The following is a 21,743-nucleotide window of genomic DNA, read 5'->3' on the forward strand; positions in this document are numbered from 1 at the left end:
CCTCATACCCAAGACAGCCAGGGACCTGGGGTCAGTGGCAGTGGGCACACAGTTCAGGGAACAGAGGCACAGGACAACAGGGAAACTGGGAGGACTGCTGTGCGCCAGGGGGAGGACAGGCCTAGGCAACCAACTCTCCAGGAGGCACTTGCAGAGATCTTGGGAGCATACCAACATTCCCAGGACACGATGGGCCATATCCTGGATAATATGCAGGAGAGCAGGCGGCTCCAGGAGGGACATTACCAGGGGATCAGGGAGGACTTGCAGGCCATCAACACCACCCTGGTCTCCATAGCAGGGGTGGTGGCAGACATGGCCAACATTATGAGGGAGGCAGTCTCACAACAGCGGGCCCCTGCTACTAGCCAGACATCTGAACTGCCTTCCACCTCGGCTGCGGCTAGTGGACAGGAGGCCCTGCCACAGGACTCACATGCCACCAGCACTCCTCCCCCTGCAAAAGGAGAACCACCCCGCAAACGTTCCCTGCGATCCAGGCAGAAGCCAGAGACTATTGCCAAGACCCCCGCCAGGAAATTAGACTCTCCTGATTGTCACCCTTGTGTCCCACTCTGTCACCCTGCCCACCTTGAACTGCCATTGCTCCCCTTCCTATGCCCCCTTGGACAATGCATCTGTGCTACAAATAGACTGAACAATACACTGGACTTTCCTCCATCATCACCCCATCCCATTGCACTCGCCCCTCTTTTTCTTAGCACTTCAATAAACACCCTTGGAAAAAATACAAGTATGGAGTATGTCACATTTTTCAAGTATGTACACGTTTAACCAGGTACAAACATTGCAATTCAACTGTACAGTAAATGAGCTCATAAGAAAGACCTGTAGTTGCCTGAAGTGATCACACCAGGAGCTATAGTGAGGCACCAACATCTGTAAAATGACTTGCCAAAAGGGTACAGTAAGTGGGCATAGAAGTGGGAAATAACAGCATGCTAGTGCCAAAGTATTTCAAAATAATGAAAATGAAATGTGAAGTAACAGTGTCTTACCTGTGTGTCATTGGAAATATTGCTGTATCACTGCTGTTGTCCTCATCCTCACTGTCCACAGGGTCCACTGCTGCCACACGGGCATCTCCAGCCTCCTCCTCCTGCAGAAAAGGTACTTGGTGTCTCAGGGCAAGGTTGTACAACATGCAGCATGCAGCATGCCACTATTATCTGCCAGACCTTCTTGGGTGAGGGGCACAGGGATCCACCTGTTAGATGGAGGCTCAGAAACTATGATCCTTCTGGTTCGCCCATTTGCCTCATTGTAACGTTCTTCTGCCCTTATCCTGGCATTCCTCACAGGGGTCAGTAGCCATGATAGGTTGGGGTAACCAGAGTCACCTGCAAATGTTGAGGGACAACAGTTAGCCACCCACTACCCCATATGGCCCACACCATACCCATACACCAACATATACTGGGTGGGGACCAGGTCTCACCTATTAGCCACACCCTGTGCTTATGTAGTTGGCCCATCACATTTAGGATGCTGCTATTCCTCAGGATAAAGGCATCATGCACAGACCCAGGATACTTAGTATTGACATGGGAGATGTACTGGTATGCCAAGCACACCATCTGTACATTCATTGAGTGGAAACTCTTACGATTTCTGAACACCTGTTCATTTTGACGGGGGGATAAATGCAATATGTGTTCCATCAATCGCACCAGTTATGTTTGGGATGTGCCCCATTGCATAGAAGTCAATCTTCACTGTGGAAAAATCCTCCACCTAGAGAAATACAATGTAGCTGCACATGTGTTTAATCAGGGCAGACAACACTCTGATCAGCGTTATTGAGAACATTGGCTCTGACATTCCTGCTGACAAGCCCACTGTCACTTGGAAAGAACCAGTTGCCAGGAAATTGAGCACTGATAGAACTTGCACAAGAGGGGGGATCCCAAAGGGGTGACGGATATCAGATATCAGGTCAGGCTCCGATTGGGCACACGGCTCTATGATTGTGGCTCTGTCAAGTCTATAGGTGAGGATGATGTGCCTGTCCTCCATTGTTGCCAAGTCCACCAGGGATCTGTACACGGGGGTATGTCTCCTTCTCCTATTCATCTGCAGCGGTAGCAATCTAAGGGACAAAAGAGTGAGGAGCTGGTCACAAATAATGATGAATAATGGGGCCACAACAGTACAATGCATGCTGTCAAATTGTAATGGATCAGTGAGAATTGTCCTGTATGTCCAAATTTAAACAGTGACGCAGTAATTATCCAGGGCCTGCCCCCTGAAATGGCGTCCGCCTATCCTGTGTGGAGGGACAGGTGGAAGTGAGGTAATTCCGCTGACGTTGTGCGCTGTTGCAGGAGGCGGCCGGGAACCACCGTGCAACTCCTCATTGGTTAACATAGGGCCCTATGGGTTATAGTGGCCAAATGGTGATGTACGCCGGCGGTAACGGTATACACCGCTGCGGACGTGACTGCCATTTTCTATCTGATTCCTCACTTGCTACCTGACCTTCAACAGGAGAGGACCTACACTGCATGTGCTGCTGTGATCTGTGTCTGGAACCTACCATGGCCCGTGTGACTGGGGAAAGGGCCTCTGCCTTCACCTCGGTGGAGTTGGAGAGACTGGTGGATGGGGTCCTACCCCAGTACGGACTGCTCTATGGGCCTCCAGACCAACAGGTGAGTACACTGTGGGCACGATGCATGTGGCATGAATGCAGGGAGTGGTGTGTGAAGACCTCGTGTAAGGGGGGTGGGTGGATGTCCCCTTGGTGGCGTACAGGTTGTGTGTTGGGCCATGTGTGTGTAAATGGTGATGTGAAGGGGTATTGGGGGCCACAAGTGTCACAGCCAGGACTACCTGACTGATACTATTTTCCTGTGTGTATTTCCTCTGCAGGTCAGCGCCCATCAAAGGAAGGGTATATGGCATGCCATTGCCAAGGACGTGTGGACCCTGGGGGTCTACGACAGGCGGCGCACCCACTATCGGAGACGGTGGGAGGGCCTGAGACGCTGGACACAGGAAGACAGCAGAGGCCCAGCTGGGGATGGCCTCCCAATGAGGAAGGGGTGCCCATCGAACCCTGACTCCCCTTGTTGTGTAGCCATTTTAGCTATAGCTCCATGCACGTTATTTTAACACACTAGGCCAAGCCACTGTGCACTCTAACCTAGATATATTTTATTCGGCTTCATTTTATTATTGTTACAATAGCCAATTTTACGGTCTTGTTTTATTTTTTGTTTATCTAACTGTTTTTGCCTGGGCCAGCACTCTGTTCTCAAACAAGACATTCTTGCTCACTGTGTGCTTCTTCCAAGGCTACAGCACGGTACATTGCAGGTGAACTTGGTATAAGTTTAGTCTCCGACATTTGTAGAAAACACACATCCTTAAATAGGGACTTTTTCTCAGAACATCAGCTGTGTTGTTATAAAAACACCTTCTTGTCCCTTGCACGTTAGAGGGAGATTCCAGCCAGAGAACCATGGCTGTATGCTGATTGCCGAATGCTTCGCTACAGATGCTAACGCAGACCACAGGCCTTTGCTCAGATATGGGGGATGATGTCTTACCAGGGGAACCTGAAGGGCAGAATTACGCTGTGCTCTATTATAGCCTAGGTAGGAGTTAGTCTACTGACCGTAGTGACAATATGATAGCGTTATTTTTGTGCTTCACTCTCCTCGTCATAGTGTCATGCTTTGTAGTCCTGGTTATTACAGCTCATGCTTTGCAATCTAAGAAGCAGGCATTTTCTTAAAATCATTATTGAAACATATACTGCCTCTGTTTGTCATTTTATATATGAGACTAACGTAACTGAGAGAAACTGATGAGACCTGAGTGACCATGGCTTCCCTGAGAAACCAATATGTCATGCGCTTGGCTGTCCAGTCATCCCTGCCCTTGGGAAGGGATGAGGCACTGCTAGTTGACTGGAACAAAACCCAGATTGGAGCAACAGGTGTCACCTGTAGTGGGTCAGACTCAGTCTCCCACACCGCGGGCAATTCTGCCACTCAAAATCCAGTAGTCTCATTAGAATAGTGAGAGCCCACGTGACATGGCGCCGCCAACATTTGGTCAGGCTCTAACTTTTGGGTCCTCCGGAGTATCTCTGTCTCGTTATATACAATGATACCGCAGTACTGTATACAGAGACGTCCGTGGTACTGAGGATTTCTGCCCCCGCTACGTAGGTTATCCTATCTGGTGCTGGAGGTTGTTCAAGCTTGAACTTTAAAAGGAAAAACCCTATTTGGTGTGCCTTCTCTGAACATATCTTCTATCTAGTATGGTGAATCCGCAGCAGGTAGCAATAGCAGTCAATATGAGACAACCTCTGACTGCACATTTATTTGAAAATGTCCTAACGGCCCAGGGGTGTCCAGTCACATTCGTGGTGGATGCCCATCCAGCTTATAGAACAGAACTTTTTTATTCATGGGTCACGTTTCCAGCAAACACAATTCATCATTATACACTTGCAAACGTACCTGGACAATACAGGGCATTTGCATATTTAGAAATACCATTATCTTATCAAGAACATAATAATTGGCTTGATGGTGCCCTACCCCACACAATAAAACCAGTAAGGTTAGGTCCTCCAAGTAATGATGATCCTACCCGGCCTTTATTGACCACCTATACACCACACCCTGCAGTAGCGACTTTAGCAGTAGCTGAGGTTCGTCACTTATATACTGAACTAACAGCGACATATAGATGATTAGTACAGTTTGTGATGCAAACATTAAGTATAAACCCAGCACATGCTGCTCCAGCACAACCAATTGCAGTCATGCCAGGTATAAACCCTGCGACTATACATGATCATGGCTAAGGTACCCGCCAAACGAGAGGAAACTCAGTTTTGGTTAGCACAAAAAAAAAAATGCGCTGGAAGCAGTATTTCCCCATACGGGACCTCAGGATAAACATGGAATTCTAATGATGAGATTGTCATTTGGGATGGTCCCTACAGTGGATAACTGTAATACCTGGGGCACGTTATTTGCAGCGCTCTATACAACCGCACACAGTACACCAACACTTGCCAATTTGCCGGAAGTGTTGAAGCAAATTCAAGATGAATACGGGGCTGCCCTGGCCCTGGATTTGGGAATGCAACTAATGGGCAATTTTGCCGCAGTATCCTCAATTATTTTAAGTAATCTTAAAGGGGAAGCAGTTGCATTAGCAGTGCGCATGCGGCTCCGTGATGTTCCACAACAGGATCAGGAATGCGAGCTGCCAAAGGTTATCACAGAGACCTGTTCTAGCATTGGTCGAGATAGTCTACGGGCCAGACCAACTAAACCACAATTTCAGGGCAAATCTAATAAAGATTTTTCCAAGCAAGCTCCTGAGGGTAATTAGAAACGCTGGGATAAAAAACAACAGACACCTATAAAAGAAAGAGGAGAATCTCCACGAACGGAGACCCCACAAAATAGATATAATCTCAGAAATAGAGATAATATAAAAATGCCTGATACACGCCAATCTCGCTCATTTCAGGACTCAATGGTAAAACAAAATGAGAGAGGTGGCCGATAAGAGCGAAGAACATGTAGGAAGTTGGCTCTGTATGTGCTATTTCAAAGTAAGGAATAGCATGCACAGAGTCCAAGGGTTCCCCTTAGAGGTAAAATAGTGGTAAAAATAGATAATACTAATGCTCTATTTTGTGGTAGTGTGGTCGAGCAGTAGGCTTATCCAAGGAGTAGTGTTAAGCATTTGTTGTACATACACATAGACAATAAATGAGGTACACACACTCAGAGACAAATCCAGCCAATAGGTTTTGTATAGAAGAATATCTTTTCTTAGTTTATTTTAAGAACCACAGGTTCAAATTCTACATGTAATATCTCATTTGAAAGGTATTGCAGGTAAGTACTTTAGGAACTTTAAATCATAAAAATTGCATGTATACTTTTCGAGTTATTGACAAATAGCTGTTTTAAAAGTGGACACTTAGTGCAATTTTCACAGTTCCTGGGGGAGGTAAGTTTTTGTTAGTTTTACCAGGTAAGTAAGACACTTACAGGGTTCAGTTCGTGGTCCAAGGTAGCCCACCGTTGGGGGTTCAGAGCAACCCCAAAGTCACCACACCAGCAGCTCAGGGCCGGTCAGGTGCAGAGTTCAAAGGGGTGCCCAAAACACATAGGCTAGAATGGAGAGAAGGGGGTGCCCCGGTTCCGGTCTGCTTGCAGGTAAGTACCCGCGTCTTCGGAGGGCAGACCAGGGGGGGTTTGTAGGGCACCGGGGGGGACACAAGTCCACACAGAAATTTCACCCTCAGCGGCGCGGGGGCGGCCGGGTGCAGTGTAGAAACAAGCGTCGGGTTCGCAATGTTAGTCTATGAGAGATCTCGGGATCTCTTCAGCGCTGCAGGCAGGCAAGGGGGGGGTTCCTCGGGGAAACCTCCACTTGGGCAAGGGAGAGGGACTCCTGGGGGTCACTTCTCCAGTGAAAGTCCGGTCCTTCAGGTCCTGGGGGCTGCGGGTGCAGGGTCTCTCCCAGGTGTCGGGACTTTGGATTCAAAGAGTCGCGGTCAGGGGAAGCCTCGGGATTCCCTCTGCAGGCTGCGCTGGGGGGGCTCAGGGGGGACAGGTTTTGGTACTCACAGTATCAGAGTAGTCCTGGGGTCCCTCCTGAGGTGTTGGATCGCCACCAGCCGAGTCGGGGTCGCCGGGTGCAGTGTTGCAAGTCTCACGCTTCTTGCGGGGAGCTTGCAGGGATCTTTAAAGCTGTTGGAAACAAAGTTGCAGCTCTTCTTGGAGCAGGTCCGCTGTCCTCGGGAGTTTCTTGTCTTTTCGAAGCAGGGGCAGTCCTCAGAGGATGTCGAGGTCGCTGGTCCCTTCGGAAGGCGTCGCTGGCGCAGGCCGGTGAGTTTCTGGAGCCAAGGCAGTTGTCGTCTTCTGGTCTTCCTCTGCAGGGGTTTTTCAGCTAGGCAGTCCTTCTTCTTGTAGTTGCAGGAATCTGATTTTCTAGGGTTCAGGGTAGCCCTTAAATACTAAATTTAAGGGCGTGTTTAGGTCTGGGGGGTTAGTAGCCAATGGCTACTAGCCCTGAGGGTGGGTACACCCTCTTTGTGCCTCCTCCCAAGGGGAGGGGGTCACAATCCTAACCCTATTGGGGGAATCCTCCATCTGCAAGATGGAGGATTTCTAAAAGTTAGAGTCACTTCAGCTCAGGACACCTTAGGGGCTGTCCTGACTGGCCAGTGACTCCTCCTTGTTGCTTTCTTTGTTCCCTCCAGCCTTGCCGCCAAAAGTGGGGGCCGTGGCCGGAGGGGGCGGGCAACTCCACTAAGCTGGAGTGCCCTGCTGGGCTGTGACAAAGGGGTGAGCCTTTGAGGCTCACCGCCAGGTGTCACAGCTCCTGCCTGGGGGAGGTGTTAGCATCTCCACCCAGTGCAGGCTTTGTTACTGGCCTCAGAGTGACAAAGGCACTCTCCCCATGGGGCCAGCAACATGTCTCTGGTGTGGCAGGCTGCTGGAACTAGTCAGCCTACACAGACAGTCGGTTAAGTTTCAGGGGGCACCTCTAAGGTGCCCTCTGTGGTGTATTTTACAATAAAATGTACACTGGCATCAGTGTGCATTTATTGTGCTGAGAAGTTTGATACCAAACTTCCCAGTTTTCAGTGTAGCCATTATGGTGCTGTGGAGTTCGTGTTTGACAGACTCCCAGACCATATACTCTTATGGCTACCCTGCACTTACAATGTCTAAGGTTTTGTTTAGACACTGTAGGGGTACCATGCTCATGCACTGGTACCCTCACCTATGGTATAGTGCACCCTGCCTTAGGGCTGTAAGGCCTGCTAGAGGGGTGTCTTACCTATACTGCATAGGCAGTGAGAGGCTGGCATGGCACCCTGAGGGGAGTGCCATGTCGACTTACTCATTTTGTTCTCATTAGCACACACAGGCTTGTAAGCAGTGTGTCTGTGCTGAGTGAGGGGTCTCTAGGGTGGCATAAGACATGCTGCAGCCCTTACAGACCTTCCTTGGCATCAGGGCCCTTGGTACTAGAAGTACCAGTTACAAGGGACTTATCTGAATGCCAGGGTGTGCCAATTGTGGATACAATGGTACATTTTAGGTGAAGGAACACTGGTGCTGGGGCCTGGTTAGCAGGGTCCCAGCACTCTTCTCAGTCAAGTCAGCATCAGTATCAGGCAAAAAGTGGGGGGGTAACTGCAACAGGGAGCCATTTCTTTACACAAGCCCCCCCCAGCCCACAGGCCAGGAGACTCAGCCCAAGCTGGGAGAGTCTTCCTAGTCTGTCAGACGAGGAAGAGTAGGAGAAATAGGCTGGTTAGTTGCAGGGCCTACTCTGCCTTACATCCTTCTGTTCAGGTCATTCCCTTTGGGGAACTGACCTACTTCCACAGTGATAGGACCTAGTCTGAATTGCCTCTTGTCTGCCTCTTCAATGTCTCCACCCATTCTTTCTATTTTGGTCTTAGAGGTATCCACCTCTGCTAACCTTATCTTGGCCAGGGTTACCCCTAGCTTACCCAGAGAGGTTACCCAGAGCTGGAGTAACCCCACCATGACCAATAGGGTCAGGGGGCCTAACTTGCTATTTGGCATGGGGTCAGACCACCATGCTAAGGATAGTGCAGCCATAAAGGCTAACACCCAGCAGAGGCCACTGACAGCTGTCAGTGCCCAGAACCACACCTTTAGCTCTTCACCTAAAAGGGAAGGGGCTAAGTTACAGGCCTCTTTGGGTTCAGGTTGCCTGTCTGCTGTATTAGAGTGGGGGGTTACCACATCTTGTAGTAAACACCCTTCTTCCACTCTTTCTTCTGTTAGCTGAGGAGCCACCCACTCAGGTTTAACAGTTGCCTGACTAGCCAGGACTTCTTGTGGGTCAGGTTGGACTTTATCAGGGCCATTTTTGGAGTTCTCCCCTACTGGAGCAGAATCTCCTTGGCTTGCTGTAACCTTGGCTAAAGGTTGTCCACCCTTCCTACTCTGTTTTCTTTTCTTCTTCTTCTGGGGCCTGCTTGCATTTACTGCAGAGGCAGGACTTCCAGAATCCTTGGGAGAGGACTGGCCCTGGACCAGTTCCTCTCTTGGGCTCTGACTAACCTCTGGGTAGTCATTTCCAAGGAGACAATCAAGGGGGAGGTCTGTACTGACTACTACCCTTCTCCAGCTAAGAGTGCCACCCACTTCTATGGGTACTAAAGCCACAGGCCTCTTAGTGACCCGGTCTAGGCTAACTCTTACCCTGGCAGTCTCACCTGGGATGTACTGGTTTGAGAGCACCAGCCTGTCATGCACAATAGTGTGACTGGCACAAGTGTCTCTCAGGGCAGTGGTGGGGATTCCATTCACCAGTAGGTGGTGGAAGTGTCTACTTCCCTCTGGAATCTCCAACTCACCTGTTGGGCCCTGTTTCCAGTTGAAGGCTATGAAGACCTCCTCATCTGAGGAGTCATCTCCCATGGCTACACTGGTTACCCCTGGAATTTTGTTCTGGGGTTTGTTTTTGGGACAAGAAGTGTCCTTGGTGTGGTGCCCAGACTGTTTACAGTTGTGGCACCATGCCTTAGTGGCATCCCAGTTCTTACCCTGGTACCCACCTTTGTTTTGGGTTGTGTCTTGGGGCCCACCCACCTGTTCTGGTTTTTGGGGGCCTACAGAGGACTCTTTTTCTTTGTTTCTAGTGTCACCCACTTTCTCCTGGGGAGTTTTTGTAACCCCTTTCTTTTGGTCACCCCCAGTGGAAGTTTTGGTTACCCTAGTCTTGACCCAGTGGTCTGCCTTCTTTCCCAATTCTTGGGGAGAAATTGGACCTAGGTCTACCAGATACTGATGCAACTTTTCATTGAAGCAGTTACTTAAAATGTGTTCTTTCATAAACAAATTATAAAGCCCAACATAGTCACACACTTCATTTCCAGTTAACCAACCATCTAGTGTTTTTACTGAGTAGTCTACAAAATCAACCCAGGTCTGGCTCGAGGATTTTTGAGCCCCCCTGAATCTAATTCTATACTCCTCAGTGGAGAATCCAAAGCCCTCAATCAGGGTACCCTTCATGAGGTCATAAGATTCTGCATCTTTTCCAGAGAGTGTGAGGAGTCTATCCCTACACTTTCCAGTGAACATTTCCCAAAGGAGAGCACCCCAGTGAGATCTGTTTACTTTTCTGGTTACACAAGCCCTCTCAAAAGCTGTGAACCATTTGGTGATGTCATCACCATCTTCATATTTTGTTACAATCCCTTTGGGGATTTTTAGGATGTCAGGAGAATCTCTGACCCTATTTAAGTTGCTGCCACCATCGATGGGACCTAGGCCCATCTCTTTTCTTTCCCTTTCTATGGCTAGGAGCTGCTTTTCCAAAGCCAATCTTTTGACCATCCTGGCTAACAGGGGGTCATCTTCACTGGAGTTATCCTCAGTGATTTCAGAGGTGTTGGTCTCTCCTGTGAGGGAACCAGCATCTCTGACTATTATTTTTGGAGTCAGGGTTTGAGGGACCCTGTTCTCCCTAGATAGGACTGGTAGGGGGGAATTTTCCTCCAAGTCACTATCCTCTTCCTCTGAGTTGCCACCCTCAGAGGGGTTGGCCTTTTCAAACTCTGCCAAAAGCTCCTGGAGCTGTATTTTGGTAGGTTTGGGGCCCATTGTTATTTTCTTTATTTTACAGAGTGACCTTAGCTCCCTCATCTTAAGATGGAGGTAAGGTGTGGTGTCGAGTTCCACCACAGTCACATCTGTGCTAGACATTTTGCTTCTAAAAGTTGGAATACTTTTTAAGAATCTACAACTGGTTCTAGAATCTAATTCAAACTTTTACAAACTTTTAAACTCTAAAAGAAATGCTAAACAGGATCTAACACAAGGCCCTAGCAGGTCTTTTAAGAATTTAGAAAACTTTTCAAATTGCAAAAATCAATTTCTAATGACAATTTTGGAATTTGTCGTGTGATCAGGTATTGGCTGAGTAGTCCAGCAAATGCAAAGTCTTGTACCCCACCGCTGATCCACCAATGTAGGAAGTTGGCTCTGTATGTGCTATTTCAAAGTAAGGAATAGCATGCACAGAGTCCAAGGGTTCCCCTTAGAGGTAAAATAGTGGTAAAAATAGATAATACTAATGCTCTATTTTGTGGTAGTGTGGTCGAGCAGTAGGCTTATCCAAGGAGTAGTGTTAAGCATTTGTTGTACATACACATAGACAATAAATGAGGTACACACACTCAGAGACAAATCCAGCCAATAGGTTTTGTATAGAAGAATATCTTTTCTTAGTTTATTTTAAGAACCACAGGTTCAAATTCTACATGTAATATCTCATTTGAAAGGTATTGCAGGTAAGTACTTTAGGAACTTTAAATCATAAAAATTGCATGTATACTTTTCGAGTTATTGACAAATAGCTGTTTTAAAAGTGGACACAGTGCAATTTTCACAGTTCCTGGGGGAGGTAAGTTTTTGTTAGTTTTACCAGGTAAGTAAGACACTTACAGGGTTCAGTTCGTGGTCCAAGGTAGCCCACCGTTGGGGGTTCAGAGCAACCCCAAAGTCACCACACCAGCAGCTCAGGGCCGGTCAGGTGCAGAGTTCAAAGGGGTGCCCAAAACACATAGGCTAGAATGGAGAGAAGGGGGTGCCCCGGTTCCGGTCTGCTTGCAGGTAAGTACCCGCGTCTTCGGAGGGCAGACCAGGGGGGTTTTGTAGGGCACCGGGGGGGACACAAGTCCACACAGAAATTTCACCCTCAGCGGCGCGGGGGCGGCCGGGTGCAGTGTAGAAACAAGCGTCGGGTTCGCAATGTTAGTCTATGAGAGATCTCGGGATCTCTTCAGCGCTGCAGGCAGGCAAGGGGGGGGTTCCTCGGGGAAACCTCCACTTGGGCAAGGGAGAGGGACTCCTGGGGGTCACTTCTCCAGTGAAAGTCCGGTCCTTCAGGTCCTGGGGGCTGCGGGTGCAGGGTCTCTCCCAGGTGTCGGGACTTTGGATTCAAAGAGTCGCGGTCAGGGGAAGCCTCGGGATTCCCTCTGCAGGCGGCGCTGGGGGGGCTCAGGGGGGACAGGTTTTGGTACTCACAGTATCAGAGTAGTCCTGGGGTCCCTCCTGAGGTGTTGGATCGCCACCAGCCGAGTCGGGGTCGCCGGGTGCAGTGTTGCAAGTCTCACGCTTCTTGCGGGGAGCTTGCAGGGATCTTTAAAGCTGTTGGAAACAAAGTTGCAGCTCTTCTTGGAGCAGGTCCGCTGTCCTCGGGAGTTTCTTGTCTTTTCGAAGCAGGGGCAGTCCTCAGAGGATGTCGAGGTCGCTGGTCCCTTCGGAAGGCGTCGCTGGCGCAGGATCTTTGGAAGGCAGGAGACAGGCCGGTGAGTTTCTGGAGCCAAGGCAGTTGTCGTCTTCTGGTCTTCCTCTGCAGGGGTTTTTCAGCTAGGCAGTCCTTCTTCTTGTAGTTGCAGGAATCTGATTTTCTAGGGTTCAGGGTAGCCCTTAAATACTAAATTTAAGGGCGTGTTTAGGTCTGGGGGTTAGTAGCCAATGGCTACTAGCCCTGAGGGTGGGTACACCCTCTTTGTGCCTCCTCCCAAGGGGAGGGGGTCACAATCCTAACCCTATTGGGGGAATCCTCCATCTGCAAGATGGAGGATTTCTAAAAGTTAGAGTCACTTCAGCTCAGGACACCTTAGGGGCTGTCCTGACTGGCCAGTGACTCCTCCTTGTTGCTTTCTTTGTTCCCTCCAGCCTCGCCGCCAAAAGTGGGGGCCGTGGCCGGAGGGGGCGGGCAACTCCACTAAGCAGGAGTGCCCTGCTGGGCTGTGACAAAGGGGTGAGCCTTTGAGGCTCACCGCCAGGTGTCACAGCTCCTGCCTGGGGGAGGTGTTAGCATCTCCACCCAGTGCAGGCTTTGTTACTGGCCTCAGAGTGACAAAGGCACTCTCCCCATGGGGCCAGCAACATGTCTCTGGTGTGGCAGGCTGCTGGAACTAGTCAGCCTACACAGACAGTCGGTTAAGTTTCAGGGGGCACCTCTAAGGTGCCCTCTGTGGTGTATTTTACAATAAAATGTACACTGGCATCAGTGTGCATTTATTGTGCTGAGAAGTTTGATACCAAACTTCCCAGTTTTCAGTGTAGCCATTATGGTGCTGTGGAGTTCGTGTTTGACAGACTCCCAGACCATATACTCTTATGGCTACCCTGCACTTACAATGTCTAAGGTTTTGTTTAGACACTGTAGGGGTACCATGCTCATGCACTGGTACCCTCACCTATGGTATAGTGCACCCTGCCTTAGGGCTGTAAGGCCTGCTAGAGGGGTGTCTTACCTATACTGCATAGGCAGTGAGAGGCTGGCATGGCACCCTGAGGGGAGTGCCATGTCGACTTACTCATTTTGTTCTCACTAGCACACACAGGCTTGTAAGCAGTATGTCTGTGCTGAGTGAGGGGTCTCTAGGGTGGCATAAGACATGCTGCAGCCCTTACAGACCTTCCTTGGCATCAGGGCCCTTGATACTAGAAGTACCAGTTACAAGGGACTTATCTGAATGCCAGGGTGTGCCAATTGTGGATACAATGGTACATTTTAGGTGAAGGAACACTGGTGCTGGGGCCTGGTTAGCAGGGTCCCAGCACTCTTCTCAGTCAAGTCAGCATCAGTATCAGGCAAAAAGTGGGGGGTAACTGCAACAGGGAGCCATTTCTTTACAACAGAGTACTTGAAACTGAGACAGGAATCACAATGCTCATTGGAGGTTTCTGTTAAAAAGGAAGAGAAACCTGCCCAACAAAAACCCCAATTCAAAAAGAAAAAAGTGGCAGCAGTCGCAGTTCGACATGCCACTCAAGAAGAGGGTCCTCTTGAAGAACAGGAAGTTGGCACTAGCACTGCTAGACAACGCGGCAGAGGTCACAATAGTTCGCCGGAGTCTTCTAGAGCATCTGGAGGTGAAAGCAACTGATGACTTTCTACAAGTAGAAACCACGGACATGCATGTCTCCACGCCTGATAGGGTTTATAAAGTAACGCTACAGTTAGAAGGAGACATTGAACGCATAATAGATGCAATCTTTTGGGATCGTGTAGTAAACAAATATGATGTTTTATTGTCCGAACAAGACTGGCCACCTGAATTTGTCCGTACCTGCCCATACGGAGAAGCTGTTAATAAACATTCTTTTTCGCCCCTTGTTCAGGAGGAACTCGCTGAATCCTATGCCATTGATTGGGCTTTGGCACAGGCACCTGCGTTATATCGCAATCATGTAGGATGGGATAAAGAATCCCCCTACCATGTAATTCCTATTAAAAATCAACCCCAACCACAACCTCAGTACCCAATAAAACATGATGCTAAAGCACCTGTAAGGGTAATACTCACACAACTAGAGTGCCAGGGCGTAATGGAACCCTGTGTTTCCCCAATGAATAATCCTTTATTCCCAGTAGCTAAACCAGACCATTCATATAGAATAGTCTTAGACTACAGACACTTAAACAGTCATACACGCACATATGCTAAACAAAACTCACATAGCACAGCATTGATGAACAATATAGTCCGTAAAAAATACAAAACAACACTGGACATTTCCATTGGTTTCTTCTGCCAGAATATAGTGCCACAATTCTTCGAAAAATGATGCGCATAACTACAACCTCCAAACACGATAAAAAAACTCCATTCTCTATTGGGTTTCCTAACTTTTGGCAGAACTTCCATTCCAGATTACGCTCCAAGCAAAAACCTTTACATGACTTGAAACGTCCTGATTTTTCAAGTAAATTTTGGACTATTGAACATACACGTATTCTCAGAGATCTGCAGACAGACATGCTTGCAGCACAACATCTACATACAAGGGACAACAAAACGCACTTGGTCATCAGAGTAATTGCTGATGCCATCGGTTTCACCTATGTGACATTTAATGAAGGTTAGACAGTCCCGATTGCATACAAATCACACTTGTACTCTGCAGCAGAACAACGCTTTGCTCCCACTGAGAAAATTCTCACTGCTGTACAGATTGGTGTCATTAAAGAAAGACCTCTAGCCCAGGGCAAAATTATAATTTTTGTTTCCCCAATCCCAGCCCTAGAGGCTGTCACAAAAGCCAGTGTTCCAAACGCAAAAGCATTACATCCACGTTGGACACAATGGGCCACGTCTTTGACAGCCTGATGTAGACTACATTTTTGACCTAAAATTACAAACTCAAGAATTTTTGCAGTACGAACTAGAATACCCATTTCCAGCAAATACATTGCCTATCGAACAATATCATAGAGTCATGTATACTGATGGCTCTGGACAACCTGCAATTGGCACAAAACACCAATATTCCGCTGCTTGCACAGTCGTAAGCGGCCATATGGAGGACAATAAATTTTGTCCTCTGCATACATTCACGCAAACCCCAGGGGATTGCACAGCACAATTGGCAGAGCTGAAAGCTCTGCTGATGGCACTGGAACACACAGATCCTGCACAGACAACGCTGATTGTTTGTGATTCATATTAGTGTGTCCAGTCCTTCAATGAATACCTGCATTACTGTCGCTAGAATGGGTTCAGAGATTCTAAAGGCAACACCATTAAACACAGACTTCTGTAGGGAAAAGTAGCAGATCTGAAAGAAACGCTACCAAATGTCCATGTTGTACACACACTTGGACACCAATGCGTTGGAATACACGTTGCTGGGAATACACTGGCTGATGAAGCCGCAAAGTCAGCAGTGGCTGTGGCTCCTGTTGCTGCAGTAACTTGTTTGAGTTCAAAACCGGACACAGACACATACGGCTGATGGTACGCCCTATCCAAAAGCATTTCCTAACAAATATTCCTACCGAATGTGAGGTTCCCTGAACACTGAAGTTAAGATAACAGGCGTAGGGGTGCCAGATATTCCCAACAGAGATGTGAGACCACAATTGATTTAAGCAACGCATGAAGGGGTAGCATCTGCCCATGCTGGTGTGGCGGCTACAATTTCAATCTTACAAGCCCGCTATTGGTGGCCAGGCCTTTACAAAGAGACCAAGCAGTATGTCCTTTGTTGTGACATCTGCCAACAAATTAAAGTTTCTACTGCCAAACGCCCACCGCAGATTTCAGATTCAGTACTCTTGATTTCAAATAAACCTTTACAGTGTGTATACTTGGACCATTGCGGTCCCCTAACACCGGACAGTGCATGCAAGTATATTTTCGTCGCTGTTGACTCTTGCTCCAGATTTCTATGTGTGTGGCCACAACGCTCGGCTGACACTCCGACAGTTATTAAAGATTTGAGAGTCTTTATCGGTACATATGCAGTTGCAACTTTCCACTCGGACTAGGGCCCTGCTTTTGTCTCAAGGGTGTTCAGGGACACCATGGCTTCGTTGGGGGTCCAACTCCAGTACTCGTCTCCATTTCATCCCGAGGGAAATAGTGTTGTGGAGTGATTAAACCGCGATTTAAAGCAATCCTTAACAACCAAAGTTTTAGGTATGGGTCGTAGTTGGCTTAATCACCTGTATGGAGTTCAGAGAGCACTTAACGATCTGCCTAGAAGGTCCCTGGGGGTTCGTACTTCATATGAGTGCCTGTTTGGAACTCGAATGTATGTTCCAGATCTTGATGGTCCTGGCATGGAGGCGCCAGATACACCTTTTGACATAAATGAACGTTTCACTGTCTTACAGGAATTACAACAGTTCTGTGATGACAATTCTTCTGCCAGTACTGCCTCTGTAGGAATTAAGGATGTACCTGTAACATCTACCAGCTGGATTCCTAGAGTTGGGGGATCAAGTATGTGAAAAGGTCGCTGTGAAAAAGGAATTTGGTCCTTCTTACTGAGCACCAGTCCCAGTCTTGGGGTTACACGGTACCAGAACTGTAATTCTACCTCTGTTGGCAGGTGCCAAAGAAAATTGTTTCGTCTCTATCGACAATGTCAGACTACACCATGTGGCCGATTCTGCACAGCAGACCAAGAAGAAAAACCAGTAGTTACCGAAACCCTCTAGCTACTGGTCAAGAAGTCCCGCTACACGTTGTAAGCAGTAACACCGACACCTCTCCGAGCTTGGGGAGGGTGGAAAATGATCTTGCATTGGTTCCACTAACATCAAATAATACAGAAATGGTTGATCGATTCGATGCAACTTCAACACAAGCGGATGGTGCTATTTATTCTGTGCCACCACGAGAAACACCAACTCCACCAACTAACACAGCTCTGGTTTTTGCACAAACTGCTTCCAGATATTTTGCTGACATCAATGATGGCGTCTCAGACTCATTCACCTCTTCAACACCTGAACTGTCAAGAACACGTAAACTAATGAACTGGCTTAAAATAACATACTTCATTTTTCCATGGAACTATCTGTGGCTTTCCTTGACTGTACTAGCTTCCCTACTTTGGATTAGTTTTGTCATCACTTTCTTTTTGTTAATACATGGTCATTTTCTTCCTGAAAAATCAACAGTTGAATTGGTGGGTGAGGTCCTAAAACCACATTTTTCATCGCACAAGGTCCGAAGAGACTTGTCTTTTGTGAACATTTCCGCGATACCAATTCTTGATGGGATTGTTTGGGATAAAGTAACATTTGATATATACGGTCCCACGGAGGTTAAACAAATACCAGATGTGTTCAAAATTTCCATGACTTATATAATAATACCAGGCATTGTTTCTGATGATTAGGATGTGAAAACAGTTGATTCTATGATGACCGAATTGCAGCATTATACTGTATTTGAGAACGAAGATGTTTATCAATCTAAAGAAAATTTTGGTGATATGTTTTGCTATAATTATTATGGGCACCATTTCATACACAGAGCAAGCAGCCCCAAAACTGTTTTTAATTATACACAATGGGAACATTGTCTGACTCCACCACAAGGGAGTTCCAAAAAGTATTCTGAAGAATTTACATACTTTTCTGGGCATGATGTTAAAAATTCTGAGTGGTATTATTTCAAATTACCACCTACTAAAAACATACACATATTATTGACGAATTCAAACTTTATATATTCGGAATCCTTTGTTTCCCTTTTGACTATAGAAGGCTAAGAATATTGGCTGAAGTCGATTGACTTAAAAAGTGTGTGGGGAACTAGACATTGGCAAATAAGGGGGGAGGAAGCTTTATTCAGGGCATGCCTGATACCTGTACAAATGACTTTCTTAAATGAAACAGTACAACAAACAAGTTGTCTAGGCTTAGCAAAGATCAAAGAATTGAATACGCCCAGTATACCTGCCCCTGGAAATGTTTATAAATGGCAAAAATATATAAATGAAACTGAAGATCAGCTCGATGAATGGGACCAGAATGGTACATTTAATGTTTCACTGACACGTCCTGGCGGGTGGTTATTGTGGCCAGTAGATACCAATGGGTGTCACCAATGTTTCATCAACTCCTCGGGGGGTTTTAGAACCAATAGGCCGGACCCTAGCTATAAATATCATTGGTTCCCAACCTTTTGACTCCCGAGGACCCCCAGTGAATCAGTACTGGAAGCCGGGGACCCCCAACCAATTTGTACGATTTAAATTTCAAACATTAAAACAGTAATACGCAAAAGATACACAAACTAGGTACACACCAAATAAATACTCAAATTACTAAAGCTTTTATTATTTTATATTGAAAAATATGCAAAATTCAAAAACTTTTAATGGGAAGGTGGTGCTGCATCTCGGTGACTAACTTTTCAATGTTTGGTTTTATTTCGGAAAGTTGAATCCTCAGATCAGATTCTACATTTTCCAAGCGATTTCTGTATTTATTTTTTAAGTACATAAGATCTGAGAAAGCTTTTTCGCATAAATATGTGGTGGGGAAAGGTAGTAAAACCTTCAGTGCTTTGTGGGTTAATTCAGGATAATCTTTTCGTACATACAGCCAAAAATTCACCAGATAATTTTCTTTAAATTGAAGCTTAAGTGCACTATCTGTGGAGATTTCAATCAAACCATTTTCTTCAGCTGATGTCAGCCCCATTAAATTGTCAATATCTAAACTGAAAGGATCTTTAATCCAGTTTTTGCTTTCATCTGGAAGTGGAAAGTACTGACGAAAACTACACCGCATATCTTGAAGATGCTGGATAAAAAAATCCAAGACTTCTTTTGCTAATTCATCATCAGCAGATTCCAAGAACGTCGTCAGGTTTCGAAAAGAATCAAAATTTCTTTGTGATAAGCGACGAGCCCACAAGTCTAACTTTTTTATCATTGCCTCAATCTTGTCTTCGACATTAAAAATTGTGATGCCAACTCCTTGCATACTCAAATTAAGTACATTTAAGTGAGTGAAGATGTCTGCCACATACGCCAGCATGGCTAACCAAGTATAGTCATGTAAGCGCTCATCAAGTGCAAATGGAGATTCCAGTTCAGTGAAGAATACTCTGATTTCATCTCTCAATTCAAAAACCCGAGACAAAACTCTACCACGTAACAGCCATCGGACTTCTATATGCAGCAAAAGCTGACGATGATCACTATCCATGGACTGACAAAGCTGCTCAAAAAGCCTTGAATTTAGTGACCTAGCTTTGATCAAATTTACAATTTTGACTGACTCATTCAAGACCTTTTTTAATTCCTCTGGCATCTTCTTAGTGGCTAATGATTCTCTATGAATGCAACAATGATGCCATACAACTGAAGAGTTAATTTCCCTTATTCGTGCAACAAGTCCAGTTAGTCTCCCAGACATGGCACGAGCCCCATCTGTGCTGATTCCTATGCATTTGGACCACTGAATTCCATTTGATGTCAGAAATTCATTGAAAGTGCTGAAGACCTCTTCAGCAGTGGCATGTATCAAGTAGCGGCAGAACAGTAAATCTTCAATAATGTTCCTTTCAAACTTGTATCTAACGTAACACAGGAGATGAGATTTATTTGCTATGTCTGTACTTTCATCTACTTGTAGGCTATAATACTGACTTTTACAAATCCTTTCAATCAACTGTTATTTTATGTTGTCTGACATTTTGTCAATTCGCCTTTTTACAGTGTTGTTAGATAATGGCACCAAATCTAAATCTTTTGCTGCTTTCTCTCCAACCATTGCACTCACCATGGCTTTAGCAGCAGGTACTATTAGTTCTTCAGCGATGGTATGAGGTTTTCCAGCTTTTGCTATGAGCATCGACACTTCATATGAAGCTTTAAGAGCATTTTCCTTAAATGATCCTATTGCAGTTTTCTTAATTATTTTTCTACTTTGTCCGAGCTCTTGCTCTTTATTTTTGAAGAATTCTGTGCATTTGGTAGCATGTTCTCTATGCTTTGTTTCCAAGTGCCTTCGTAATTTAGAAGGTTTCATGGCCTCATTTGACAAATTTCATAACATAGCACGCATTGTGGTTGTTGTTCATGTTCTGAACCTGAACACGTGAAACCCATTGATAAATATTCAACATCGTATTTGCGACACTTCGTTTTCTTTTTACTTAAATCACTTTGGTGGTCATTCTGACCCTGGCGGTCTTTGACCGCCAGGGCGGAGGACCGCGGGAGCACCGCCGACAGGCCGGCGGTGCTCCAATGGGGATTCCGACCGCGGCGGTAAAGCCGCGGTCGGACCGGCACCACTGGCGGGGTCCCGCCAGTGTACCGCCGCCCCATTGAATCCTCCGCGGCGGCGCAGCTTGCTGCACCGCCGCGGGGATTCCGACCCCCCCTACCGCCATCCAGATCCCGGCGGTCGGACCGCTGGGATCCGGATGGCGGTAGGGGGGGTCGCGGGGCCCCTGGGGGCCCCTGCAGTGCCCATGCCACTGGCATGGGCATTGCAGGGGCCCCCGTAAGAGGGCCCCTACAAGTATTTCACTGTCTGCTGCGCAGACAGTGAAATACGCGACGGGTGCAACTGCACCCGTTGCACAGCTTCCACTCCGCCGGCTCGATTCCGAGCCGGCTTCATCGTGGAAGCCTCTTTCCCGCTGGGCTGGCGGGCGGTCTGAAGGCGACCGCCCGCCAGCCCAGCGGGAAAGTCAGAATTACCGCCGCGGTCTTTCGACCGCGGAACGGTAATCTGACGGCGGGACTTTGGCGGGCGGCCTCCGCCGCCCGCCAAGGTCAGAATGAGGGCCTTTGTTTTGAGCATGATGGTCCATCAATGATGTCTTCAGTGGCTTTCCGCTTAGGTTTAAGCCATCGATCCATTGTCCTTATGTTTGTTTAGGATACCCACAAATGACAAGTCTTTTGAATCACAACATTCGGTTATGAAATCAATTTCTAGCAAAGCTATTTGGTAACCACATAATAGACCTTCACTACTTTACCTACTACAGGTTGCCCTCATCAGCTGTTTCCAGACTACATCTGCTCTGACATTTAGAGATCAAGCTGCTCCTGTAAGAAGATTTTAACACTGTATCAGCACTGCTTTTGTGGAAAAGACAGAGGACACTAGCAAATCATATGCATGGATATGACAATCTTATGAATGCTGCTTTAAGATAATTTCATTTGCTCAGTTTAATTAAATATAGCTAGCTCATTCATTTGGCCTCCATCGTGGAAGTAGTCCATTGTTGACTGCACAGAGAGGTTCCCACAACAGTATGGGAAAATATGAGCAGGGTTGGAGTTAGGTGAGAAAGTCAATTTGTATGCAACACACTGCCTGTATCTGTGTTGAGGTTGAGAGTCAATTTAAACCAGAGTGTCAACAAAGTTTTGTGTATGGTTTGCTGGCAGCCA

The 21,743-nt window shown here is 46.9% G+C and overlaps 1 protein-coding gene across 1 annotated transcript; it reads right to left on the reverse strand.

Moving 5' to 3' along the window:
* Positions 1-1,644: 1,644 nt before the first annotated feature.
* On the reverse strand, positions 1,645-20,358 carry LOC138259700 (zinc finger BED domain-containing protein 5-like). The gene is made up of 3 exons (XM_069207592.1): positions 20,021-20,358; positions 18,937-19,903; positions 1,645-1,755 (listed from the first exon to the last, which is right to left on the reverse strand). The coding sequence occupies exons 1-3, from the start codon at positions 20,356-20,358 to the stop codon at positions 1,645-1,647; spliced, it is 1,416 nt and encodes a 471-aa protein (XP_069063693.1).
* Between the last annotated feature and the right edge of the window lie 1,385 nt (positions 20,359-21,743).

Source organism: Pleurodeles waltl, chromosome 9, assembly GCF_031143425.1.
Source record: "Pleurodeles waltl isolate 20211129_DDA chromosome 9, aPleWal1.hap1.20221129, whole genome shotgun sequence".
NCBI lineage: Eukaryota > Metazoa > Chordata > Amphibia > Caudata > Salamandridae > Pleurodeles > Pleurodeles waltl.